At 32.1% G+C, this 12,851-nt stretch overlaps 1 protein-coding gene across 3 annotated transcripts in view; it reads right to left on the bottom strand.

The window, feature by feature from the left end:
• Window positions 1–12,851, bottom strand: part of LOC129227271 (inositol-pentakisphosphate 2-kinase-like) — a 50,587-nt gene that overhangs the window by 19,413 nt on the left and 18,323 nt on the right. For 2 of the 3 annotated variants that reach the window (XM_054861791.1, XM_054861793.1), the window contains 4 exons: window positions 11,932–12,024; window positions 9,265–9,323; window positions 7,424–7,579; window positions 5,636–5,775 (listed from right to left, as the gene is read on the bottom strand). In XM_054861791.1, coding sequence (XP_054717766.1) covers window positions 5,636–5,775; window positions 7,424–7,579; window positions 9,265–9,323; window positions 11,932–12,024 — 448 coding nt within the window. The remainder of the gene's footprint in view (window positions 1–5,635; window positions 5,776–7,423; window positions 7,580–9,264; window positions 9,324–11,931; window positions 12,025–12,851) is intronic. The other variant, XM_054861792.1, reaches the window with a different exon arrangement.

The raw sequence follows: 12,851 nt of genomic DNA, 5'->3' as shown, positions 1-12,851 counted from the left end.
AACCAAACATACTTACAGAAAATCTAAACCTAGAGAACCCCATAAGGAACAAGGAGGGAAAAAAATTATTTTCAAACCATTGAATAAGTGATGACTAGCCAAGTATAGTGTCCCACTATAGTAACCCTGTATTGCGGAGAGCTCAGCGGTCGAAGTGGACATCGCCCCCTTTATGCTGTCCTATTTGGGGGGGAAGGAACTAAGAAAGCTTTGAGCCGTAGGGAGAGGGAAAAGATAATTGTATAGTTGCCGTAGCCTAAAGGTTAACATGCAGGGAAAGGCTTTATTGCTACAAGGCTGAACTCTATCTGTCAACTTAACAGTTTTATTGGTAAGACTGTCAGTTCAGGGGAATGAAGAAACGAAAAAATGGTCAACAATGAACACTACCTACTGGAGCTTAGGGTTAATCCACTGGAGTTAGGGTTACAATATCAAGTATCAAAGTATCCCCAAACAGGCAATTTCTTCGTTCAAATGTAGAAGCAATTTTCAGGCATCATACCTTGATGGGCGACTTTCTAGTGTTAAAAATAGAAATGACTGCAAGCAAAACACCAAACAGCTTATTACAGGCACCCTATTTTTTCATGGTGGTTAATCATTCTGGAATAGTCATAACAAAGTTGAAAGTAAAAAAAAAACTCATTTAGAAGCTCAATGTTTTTTCACACTGATAGCTAAAATATTTCAGCACAATATACAGTGAAGCACCATTTATACGTTTCTCTTTTATACGTTTTTGTCAATTACGCATTTTTTAAAATTGGTCCTCACAGAGTCTAATACACATTAACCTATACCTATTATATGTTTTTTTTACATTTGTATTCTTTTTTCATACAGTCCCTTCAAAAACGTATAAACAGTGCTTCACTGTATTCAGCAAACAGCTTCAACTCAAAACCTATGGATACAAACTTGGGTATAAAGCCACAAGTAAGTGCCCCATACTGCCGTGCTAAGCACAGATGTGGTATCTGCACATTTTATCAAAATTGAGTTATTGTTACCAGGTGATCGTTAGTAATTTAATTTACCTAAATGTCAAGATTTTTGGCGATTTGTGAACGCGAAATATTAAAAAAAGCTTTAAGAAAAAAGTCGTAACTGCACAGTTTGTGTAGTTTGCTAAGGCAATTTGAACGTAAGTGACAAATACTAAGCCTTTAAAGTGGTATCTGCGCAGTTACCACTTTTTTCCTTAGTATTTTTTGTAGATACGAATTTATTCCTTAGTAAAGCAGCATATTTAATAATGTAGCAGCTTATTGTAACACAGAATATTAAAATTAGTTTACCGTTGAATAGTTGATACAGGTTGATAATAAAAACTAATACAACTTTGTATAATTGTTAAAGTAAATATTCAGCTTTTTCTATTTAAATGTTTATTTAAAATGCAATTCTATAAATTAAATGCATGTAAAATATTCATATCTAATTCTTTCAGGCAAACAAACCGCATTTCATTCTACGGCCAGTAATATTTTTATTTAAGTATCGTCTGCTGTCAAAATTATCTTCATGCTCGGTAAAAATGAATCTAGAAAATAAAACATTATAAAAAACATATTTTTTGAATATAAAAAAACAGAAAATTGTTATGGATTACAGTGTCCAGAGTTTTGAAAATGGTATCTTTCAGAAGGCAGATTCTGTTAGATTTGTACTAACAAAATAAAGCGAAACAGCTAAGTCCAAAGAAAGCAGATGTTTTTAGTATTATTTAATGATACTTTGAGCACGTTTTATTAAGCTATTTTTGTCGTATCTGTGCAGATACCCCAAAAATGCCTAGTAATTGTCACTTACGGTGAAAATAGCTTAGTATATGAAAAGGTTTTGAAAAGAAAATTTGTCGTAACTACATTTATTAATTTTAAATTAAGATTTTTACAAAAATACTCTCTTACAGTTTTTAGATAAGTTATTTACGAAACAACTACCGCAAGTTGAGCATTTAATTAAGTCATAAATCAAAAAAACAAGTTGTAAAACTTTAATCGTCAATTTCTCATTTTGAGCTCTACTGCAGATACCACATCTGTGCTTAGCACGGCAGCATAGCTTGAGCTAAGGCAGAATCGCAAGCAGATACCAAACAGCTTGTTAGGCATGTTGTTTAGCAATGTTTTTTTCTAATGGGGCTGCAGTAGAGGTAGTGTCTTTTGCAGACCTAGTGCGATTCTCCAGCATAGCAAAAACTCTTTCACATGGTACCACTATCAGTGGGATGCCATTGCCATGAGAATTTTGCCTCCCAGTTTCCCCACTTGATGGAGGCACCTGGGCTCTATTTGATATGAAACAGTACTTCTTGTTATGCCCACCCTCCACCCCCCCCCACATCATTTGCAGACAATCTCTAAACAGGGCCGATCCTAGGGTGTCGGCCGCCCGTGTGCAAAGACTTAATGTGCCGCCCCTCAAGAGTAATTTGCATATTTTGACTAATATAAATCTTGTCCATATAAATCTTTTTTCAAACTTCTATACGAAGTTCTAATTAAAAAAAAAAAGAAAAAAGAAAGCAGAAGAATGATGAACTTATAAGAAGAAAGAAAAGTTTTATAATAAGAAACTCCTTAGGTACAATTTATACTTTGAAGAAAGTAATAGATGCCAAAATTTACTCGTCGCAAAAACGCATTTTATAAACTGTCTTCGGTGACATCAGAGGAAGGATGGAGGAGGGGGGATTGCTCCGAAAAAATTATTGAAATTGGCGTATGAAAAATAGTTTTAGTTCATCTTTGGTTGTGTTCGGTTGCAAGGACGAAAGAGTCGGGTATATTCAAGGTGCATGGAGAAATTTTCGGAATTCGACGTCAAATATCGTAATTTTAGGAACTTTTTCGAGACTTTAGGTGAAAGTAATGTTGCAGTTATTTCCTAAAATTCTTTCAAAATTGAAATCAATTTGAAGCTATTTTTTAAGACCGTAGCTTAGAAAGGATCGGCGCTCTTCCCGAAAATTTTCCGAAACTGAAATTTTAAACACGCAATTTTGGGTTACCTTTGTTGACGTTGCCAAAGGGAGGGAGATTCAATCGTATTCCATCGAAAGTTTTCGAAATTGAAGTTTAAAACGCAAATTTAGGCTGCCTTTGCTTACGGTAGGGGAAATGGCGGCCTTTCTCCGGGTGTTTCTCGGCACTATTGTTTCAAAAACCCATTGTTGGCTATATTTGAAAACGGTAGAGGTAACGTGAAAATGTTCTGAACCGAAATATTTTTCGGAACTAAAATCCATTATGGGTTATTTTTGGGAAGGAAGGGTTTTGGGGCTCCCAAACGGTTATTTCTAAAAGCGCAATTATATATTATCTTTGGTGACGTTAACGAAATTGGGAAGCTTCGGTGGATCTTTCGAATATTTTTCGATATTAATATCTAAAAAATACAACTATTGACTTTTGTCCACCTCACCTCGACCATTGATGGGTATGCCCTAAAGCTGTGAAAGTTAAATAAGCCAGGCAGTTCTAATCCGGAATTTCGTAGAAATTGAAATCCCAAAGTCATATTTCAGGCATTGTTTGAGAACAATGAGACTAAAAGAGCGGGCGGGGGTTCAGTGTCCCCTGACGAACTGTTGTTTGAAACTGAAGTCAATTTCAGGGTAGTTTAGGCAGGAAGGGTTCTGTGGTTCCACGGAACCGTCTAAAAACGAAATTTTGGGGTGTATAGTGATAGTGTTGGAGAAAAGGGGGATCCGGGGTCCTTCTCCAAAAGTTCTTGAAACTGATGGTTGAAAAACGCAATTTTAGTTTGTTTTTCAGTACGTTAAGTGAAAGGGGGTGGGATTAGAGGCCTCTCTAAAGATGCTAATTGAGACTGTCTTTGGTAGTAATGTTTGGGAATGGATTTCGGGGCCCTCCATCGCAAAAATTTCGAAAAAGAAATCCGAAAAATGTCATTAAGCAATTTTTGATGACATTAGGAAAAGCTGTCCTCTGAAAACACATTTTGGACATTAGAGCCAACATTGGGTCCTTAAGATCGGTGGTTCAACCAGCGAAAGTTTCCGAAATTTAAGTCTCAGAAACGCAATTTTAAGCCTTCTTTAGTCTCGTCAAGGAGGACATGGCATTCTTCTGGATCTTCGTTTTGGAGTTACATATAAATTTGCTTCCCGATGCAAGAGCCCTGTCCTCCTACCTGATCAGAAACCAGGCAGTTCATTCGGGATCTTAATTAGAAAAAAATACCGTAAAGGGGGAAAATTACAAAATTTTTGTTTGTCATTCAAATATGTTTGACTCCCAGGGGAGTCGCAATTTTCCACTTTCTCTCCACGCACCTACGATTATTAAACACAGAATTTGTTGTTTGAAATGCTTGCGAGAGTATCTAATCAGTATAGCTTCTTTTTTTTTATAAATAAAATATGTCTTCATTGTTTAGGTCTATAAAAGTTTGGGGGGCGGGGAGTGGCCGCCCTCGGTGCTCCTTTTAGAAGGCACCCTTTCATGCTTCAGGAGGGGGGGGGGGGGCATTTCCCTCATTTCATCTCCCCTGTATCCATGCCTGATTAACGGTTCTGTCACAAATTTTGCAACAAAATGAAGCATGTGTGTAAAGAGTAGATATTAATGGACAATAAACCAACAAAATGTTCCCTAACATTCTATTTTTCTTAAATTATGCTATTTTGACAGGAAATCGAAACTTACGTACTTTGATAATTGAACATTTAAAATTCAGCATATTGATTCGATTTATTATAAGTTATCTTGTGAGAAATTTTTGAGAAATTTTGCTTGATTATTAGAACTATATGATGCGGCCCGCGGCCGCCCCTTGCTTTGGCCGCCCTTGTGCGGTGCACACCCTGCACACCTGCTAGGATCGGCCCTGTCTCTAAAGACTATTAGGAATACCAAAATAAAAAAAGGCACCTTTTTTTCTCCACTCCCAGCACCATGACTGAGGCTTTTTCCCTGGGTTCAGGGTAAATTGAGTGGTTTCCTTTTTTTGACCTCTATGTATCTTTGACCTCTATGAGACTTACACTTGGTTCAAAGATTCCAGTAACAAATGAGAACATACATAAAATTATACATTTTAACAAAATGGACTTTGAAAAAATAGGACTATGCACACTTAAGAGCGAAAATGTCAAATTCCAAAGCTTTGTGCATAAAGGCAATTGTTAAATTTAACTGCTCAATCCATGAAAAAAGACTGAATTTCCTTAGCAATTAAAATTTCATGATCAGTTTGGAAAATAAAACAAAAGTAAAGTGAGAAAACAGGAGGGGAAACCCTAATTATAAGTATTTAAAATATTCTGAAGAAAAAAATTCCAAAACATTAACAAACATCAGTAGTTTTTCACAGTAATTAGTTAAAATTTCTAATTTTAGTAAGAGAAATCTTTGATATTTTAAAGAGAGAGAGATGGACGGAAAAAAAAAAGGAAAACAGTTTCCTTTATTAAGAATATTTGATGAAGGAAAAAAAATTAGATTAAAGCACCATGTGAAAAGAATTAAGAATTTTTATTCAAAATTAAGCACTTAAAAGGACTTTTTGTAACAGCTCACAGAAGTAAAGCATTTTCGAGGAACCTGACACACCTAAAATTAAAAACTTTACACAATCTTAATAAAAATTCAAAAACAAATACCGTTTTCTTCACATGGGTTAGAATTGGCACATCTTTGTGAAATTTTATTCAATAGGTGGACTAGAAATTTGTATGATCCCTCTTCAAAAGGTTCCAGCAATGCTTTGATGACTAGATTGCACAACATGTCTGAGTAGCTACTAGAAGAAAAAAATACTTTCATGCACGATGTGTGGAAATTCTTCACTTTTCAAAATACAATATATATTATAACACACTTGTAAATTAAAAAAATTGTATCTAAGGTTTAATTTAGTGTGATTTGGAAGACATTAATCTTGTTGCGAAATCACAAAAAGAGAGAAAAAATTCATTTAAACATATTTTTCTCCAGTAGTTTCCAATCTTTGAGGCATGTGCTCTAAGGAGGCATAGAGTCATTTTTTTTTTTGGAGGGGGGGGGGGGGTGCTACATACATAAGAAAACAGTCAAAGTGTCAGAAAATGAGCAATATCTCATAGCTACGCCATTTGGGTTTGAGCAACATAAATATAAGAACATAGCTATGTTTTCAAATATTTCTAAGAACATAGATATATTTTCAAAGACATTCACTGCATTAACATTATATCAATATTTTACACATGTGTTATTTTTCGATAATTTTGTATGAATACTCATGTTACAATACAATCCACAATAAATATGCTTTGGTGCATAAAAACTATTTTATATAAAATATGGTATTGTTTTCTTAACCTGTTAAATAAATGGCAATTTCAGGATATTTATGAAATTGGATTATTATTTATGAAGATAGGGAGTGGGAAGCAATTTCTTTATGAAAAAAAAGATGGTGCAGATGTAAAAAGTTTGGAAACTACTGTCTTAGTCTTAAAAAAAAAAAAAAAAAAAAAAAAAAAACATCTTACAGGTTTGTTGTACAGCATTTGTACATTATGTACAAAATTGTATATCATGTACAAGTGTTAAAATTGACTGTTACTGTTCTCTGTATAAATTGAGAGTGATATTCTCCTCAGATCAAAGACCAACTTTAGATGATAATTTCCAAAATTGTTTGTATCAATTGGTTCTAAACACATAAAAAAGTACAGAAAAAATGTTTGCAAAATTATCTTATTTTTATTTTTGATAAAATTAGTGTCCCCTGGAGGGGCAAGTCTAAGTTAATGGTGTCAATCAAAAGAAGGAAGATTTGAGTGGAAACTAATAATCTTACTTGAAAAAACACAATACTTAAGAAAAATCGTCAGCAGATTTAATAATTTTTTCAGTAAAAATACTTAACTAATGTGCATACATGCAAACTTCTTCTTCTTCTTCTTTTTGTATTTTAGAATGCTATTTTCATTTGACTGTAAGCAAGGAATAAAAATCTGCTAACAAAACACCTTTTTTTTTAGCATTGAAACATTTTATTTACTTTTTGTAGGTGGTGGTTAGTGTCTTCTGCAGGCGGTGCCAGGATTAAGGCGGTTAAATTAGCGAAATTCAAAACCTGCAATTACCTGATAGTGCATCAGAATTAAATAATGCAAGAGAAAAAATAAATAAGGGAACAGTTGGAAGCCCTCAAAAAACAGATTTTTTAGTTATAGCAGCTATGCAATTTAATTTCATCTTCTGGAGAAAAAGGAACACAGAACACTTAGTTAAATAAGTTGTACTATTTTAAAAGCAATTAATAACTAATTTTTTTTTTTTTTTTTGCACTGTGTGTTTTTTGACACATATAGATTTGTAAAGCTCAATTTTAAAGGATTAAATTGTACTAGCATAGCTTTAAAGTTTTTACTAATATTAGAATGGGAGACGGATGTTACCTTTTCTTTTCTGAATCAAAGAAATCCGAGAGCAATTTGTTTAAGTCTTCCTTCTTTTCTTCTGAATAGACTAGTTTTTGGTCTTTGAACATTCGAAAATTGTTCTGGGGAGACTTGAGCAACATCTTTAAAGCATGGAGCATACGCAAAGAGCACCTAGTAATTGGAATGAAACTCATGAATAATTACTTTTAAAAAGGACCATTTGCAATAGGAATAAATTCAACAATAAAAAAAAATGAGAGGTTTAATTCTCAATTGATGTATTCATAGATAAGGGTTGTGCAATATCGACATGACAGAAAAATATTTCACGTAACCCCACCTATGAACACTAAGGAGAAACAGAACATGTAAATACTTCCTGGATAATATTTAATTTCTAGATCCATAAAAGTGTGATGGGTGCAAATTGTTTGATTGAACATTTAATAGGTTTTGATTGTGAAATTTGTACGTTTTAATGGAACTTTTAGAATGGCTGCCGCACCAAGGATTTTTTAAAACTCGCCACGACCACGTTACCATTAATTTTCCATAGATTACGATAAAATAATGAAACGTTTTGATAAATAAGAGTAGAAATTTTTTTATACATATTCCAAAGTAACCCAAACTGTAACAACACTAATTATTGACCATTTTTCCAACTCTTTATTTTCTCAAAATGCACAGCCTGGCCAGTAAAAGAGTAAAGTTACTGGATCTTGTTCAGCCTTGTCAAAATAAAGCACTTCTCAGCTAGTCAAACATTGCCAAAAAATATTATTGAACTGCGAACAAAAACAATGAATTCCAGGTGCTGCAAAATTTAAATGATGCTGCCTTGAGTGCTAGGTACAAGTTTCATTGTCAGTGATGTCCAGAGTGTAACCCGCTTACAGATTAAGGGCCCAACTAAATGCTTAGAGTCAGCGTTTAATTGTTCCTGAAGTCCCATTTGTCGGGGGAACTCCCCGACATCTAAAACAGATGAACCACAAAAATGGTAAGTGCGGGGGACTTTTGGGTGTCATGTTGGGTCACAAATTAGGGTAATTATAAATATAATATCAAAATTCTACTTAGAAAAAGGTATGATAGAGTCTCTAAAGTTTGAGGTTCTGTTAAATATGAGGTGCTTCATTTATGTTTTAAGATGTAATAAAAAGTATTGAGAGGATAATGTCAACAACATCCCTCAAGTGGCACAAGCTATTAATCACAAGAGGCCAATTGAGAGATGTCTTGGAGATAATAACTGGATACATAAAATTACTTGAAATTAATATTGATTTGCAGCAAATAATATGTATACAATCCCATTTGGAATACACCTTTGTTTTCAAAGAAATAGGTGCAGAACTTGAAGCCGTGCAAGTTGTGTGATTGTAAATTGAAGTTCCTACGACTAACCATTTTTGTGTTATATGAGATACACATAAAAGCTACGACAAAAAACTCATCAAAATGGATTTGGGGAGGGTCAAAATGAATTTTGGTTGCCTACAAATTTACATATATGTAGAGACAACCTGTAACAATAAATAAATAAATAAATAAAAATTGTTTAGGGGCAATTAAAAATAGAAATTTCTGTTGAATGATAAATTTGTTGTGCAAGTATTACTTCCCTTTCTTTGTACAATAAAATAAAAGGTACATTTATTTATGCCGCCCGAATAGTGTACAATTTTAATTGAGAAATTTTTTCCTGGTGATCAGAATTTTCAGCAATTTCAGATGATATGAGCCTCAATTAGTTGGATTTTTGAAACTGTACTATACATATATTGCAAAATATTGATATATTAATATTTTTCAACTGAATAAACAAAATGAAAAAATTAAAAATTTCTCACCCAGAAAATAAATCTGTTGGACAATATGCACTTCGACTTGAGATTACTCCTCTTCGCATCTATAAAGCAACTAATTTAGAAATAAAAACATGAAAGAAAAATTATGCAAAGTGAATAAAATTAATTATTTAATGAAACGATTATTTTACATAGAAAAAAAATTGGTTTGCGTATTGTTATAATGAGTCTGTCAAATACATCAATTCAAGACAGTTATTAAACTGTGAATATTACATGGAATACTAAGAAAATAACTTTTAATTTCATTACAATCTTTTGCAAAAGTTTTAATTATAAAACCCAAGTAAAAGTCCTATGCATATTTAACTTACTAAAAATTAGAAAAATATATAGTAGTACCGCCTTTAAGGGACATTTTTTTCTGGTTTCAGTCTCTTTTAATAGGGACATCCATGTATTTGCCTCTCATTCAGGGACTGAAGAAAATTGCTAAAGATGCATTAAAAAAAAAAAGATATTTTGAATTTTCTGGAATTCAAGGATCATTTTTGTCTAAAAATTAGCTAGTGAAAGCTTGACATTTATGTGTAAAAAAAGTAGGTATGCTCTAAAACTCTAGCTGAAACCTACATGAATGCTTTTTTTTTCAAATCTACTTTTTGATGTGAGCTCAGCGCTGACAAATAGCTCTGTATTCAAATGTGAAACAAATTTTTATTTACATTGTACTGCATTGTAAATTACATCTTCCAACAAAACTACGTAATGAATTACCTGAAAATGATTTCTTAAATTACATAATTTTGCTATAGCTAAATTTTTTATTAAATTTTAATTTTTAAAATACTTAAATTCCGAATTCCACTTGTAACTATATGAAACATTTTCAGTATTTACACTTAAATATTAAAAAATTACATTTATTAAAATAATTAACCGAGTTACTACACTGCATGCAGCAACTCATATACCTCCAAAGAAGGGACACCTTGGTTTTAGGGACAAAATGTCCTGTCCCCTTAGTGTCCCTTACACTGTATATTAGAGATGTGTTGGATTGTTAAAAATGTAGATCTGGGGATAGGTACCATTATTGCCTAGATCTGGATGAACACGGATCTCAAATTTTTTTCACCCTTTTTTATTTATTTAGGTGTAAAATTTGTCATGGAATGTGTACCCATCAAGGTAAAAGCATCATTATTATTATTTTTTAATATCATCTATGGGGAAAACATAATCAAGAATATGATTTATCCTTAAAAGAAGTCTCCACTAAGATTGGAGGAGAGTTGGGAAGGATGGGATTGTGCTGCATTTATGTTTAAAACTTGAACAATTATTCATAGCTTGCTCGGTAGACGTAGGATGTAGGAGCAAGAGTCTAAAGCTGATATTGGACAGACTAGAAATAATTTCATTTCGGCATAAATGCAACGCTGTTCCATTCCTTCCAACTCGCCCCTACCCATGAAATTACACAGATGGGAATATCTTCAAAACAATAAACAGAGAGTTGTCTCACTTTTTTCCAAGAAAGCTGAGAAGAACCAAAGTAAAGAATAGTACAAACCCCAAATCAATAACAGGAACTAATATTAAATTAAAACTTTTTAAAACCCTGACCTGGAGAGTCAATCCTATATTAAGAAAGTCAAGCTGGTCAGAACAAAAACAACTGACAGCTGATAGAAGTTTTAAATCATTGAGCTTTTTCTCCTTATCTTTCAACAGTGAAATTGTTACCAATTACAAAGGTATAAAGGAGTAGAATTGTATCTAAAATTTACTTAACCAGATAATAACACCTACTGTGTATAACTTGGAAGATCCAAACTAATATTAAACGCAAAAAAAAAAAAAAAAAAAACCTTTAAATAGATTAGTACCAATATTTTTAATATACAAGTAAGTGTTCACTACCAAAATTGCAAAAAACACCAAGTTCGCTTTTAGCTAATATGGACAGCAATTAAAATTACTCCTTGGTGTGTAAGGGGGTTAAAGTTTGACTTTTTAATTTCAGAAATGATACTACATAATTTAAGTAAAAAAAAAAACACAAATCCTAATTTAAATGTAATTTAAGAGTTTTTTTAGACCTACCTATATTTAAAATTCAAATATGTGTTAAAACTTAAGAATATAAAAGATCAGTCAAAAACATAATGGGTATGAGTGCAGATCTTTACTTTCTCTCAAATATCCAAAGATAAGGATATCCGGCACATCACTACTGTATATGTTTGATATTTTCAATCTTAGCAATGCAAAAATTACATATTTAATGTATTCAATTACAAGCTAAAGACAGATATTCTACTTAATTTTATTCTTAACAATTTACAAAAAGTACTTATTATGTTGCCACATAAGGCACCACAAAGAACAAATTGAATTTCGCTCATACATTTTTAATCAATCGTGAAACAAAGAGCAAACTAACACAAAATAAAAAATTAAACTTTTCAAAAAGATAAAAGATGTTTGCAGAATCAATATCCTGTTTCATTAGTAAACTAAAAAGAACTTAATTTGATAAAATTTCATTATTTGTATCAAGCTCTTTACTTGAACTTTGTACATTAATTTTATACTTTTAATCAATAAAAGGAATGATTAGTTTTGAATGAATTTTGCCAATTGGACCAAAATGTAAAAAAACACAATATCAATTATTATTATTATTTAAATTATATCACTTACTTTATAACCTTGCATTAAGCAAAACCGGCAGGTACTATAGGAGTTTGGAGATAGACTAGAATCATTATCACTCAGTACAAATCCTTGCTTTGGCTAAAACAGATTAAAAATGAAATATAAAATAGGTTTGTTTAAAAAAATTTATGAATTTAAGGGTTATTCCCGAGACCTTTTGCTACATTTTTAACACTGATTTTTACACTATTAATTTTTTTTAGTTTTAATTAATTTCATTTTGTGTTACATCTATATTTTATTAGGAGTTTCTTAATTTCTTTGATAGGTAAGGTGGAATCCTTTTTAATATGTGTGTGTGTGTTTTTTTAAGGCACTCTCATGGTTTTTCTTCAATAGTATAGTTTATATACAGCATTTCAAAAACAGTTTACTTGCAATTAAAGTAAAAATTGTTTCAAATATTTATCGACTACAAAAATTAACTTCAAATGAACAAAATTTCTCAAAATATGTTTAAAAAGCCCATTTAAACAAAAAAATTAAGCTGAAATATTAATGAAATGAAATAATATTTATTTTGTTATCACAGGCATAGTTATAACTAGGCTTTATGGATGAAAGCTGAAGTTCTATATCAGGTTAAGGATGTCTGTTGCATTACAGTAATCCCTCATTATATCGCACTTTTAGGAGGACAAAAGAAATGCACCAGGTATTGGAAAGCACAATATAACCGAGGTCATTCAAAATAGTTATCCATCCAACATACAAGTAAATTAGCATTTGTTCTTTTTGACATGAATTTCAAAAGGTTTCGATGTAATTCACAAATAGTACTATCTCACATATTAAAATTTAAACAAGATTGAAATGTAAATAAATTTCAGTGTCAGAAAGGTACAAACATCAAATGGCGAATGAAGATTATTTTCTCAGATGCTGTGAGATAAGAGTGAACATTT

Source organism: Uloborus diversus, chromosome 8 (assembly GCF_026930045.1).
Source record: "Uloborus diversus isolate 005 chromosome 8, Udiv.v.3.1, whole genome shotgun sequence".
NCBI classification, from domain to species: Eukaryota; Metazoa; Arthropoda; class Arachnida; order Araneae; family Uloboridae; genus Uloborus; species Uloborus diversus.
The sequence above is the reverse complement of the archived record's forward strand: the minus strand, read 5'-3'. Positions and strand labels throughout refer to the sequence as shown.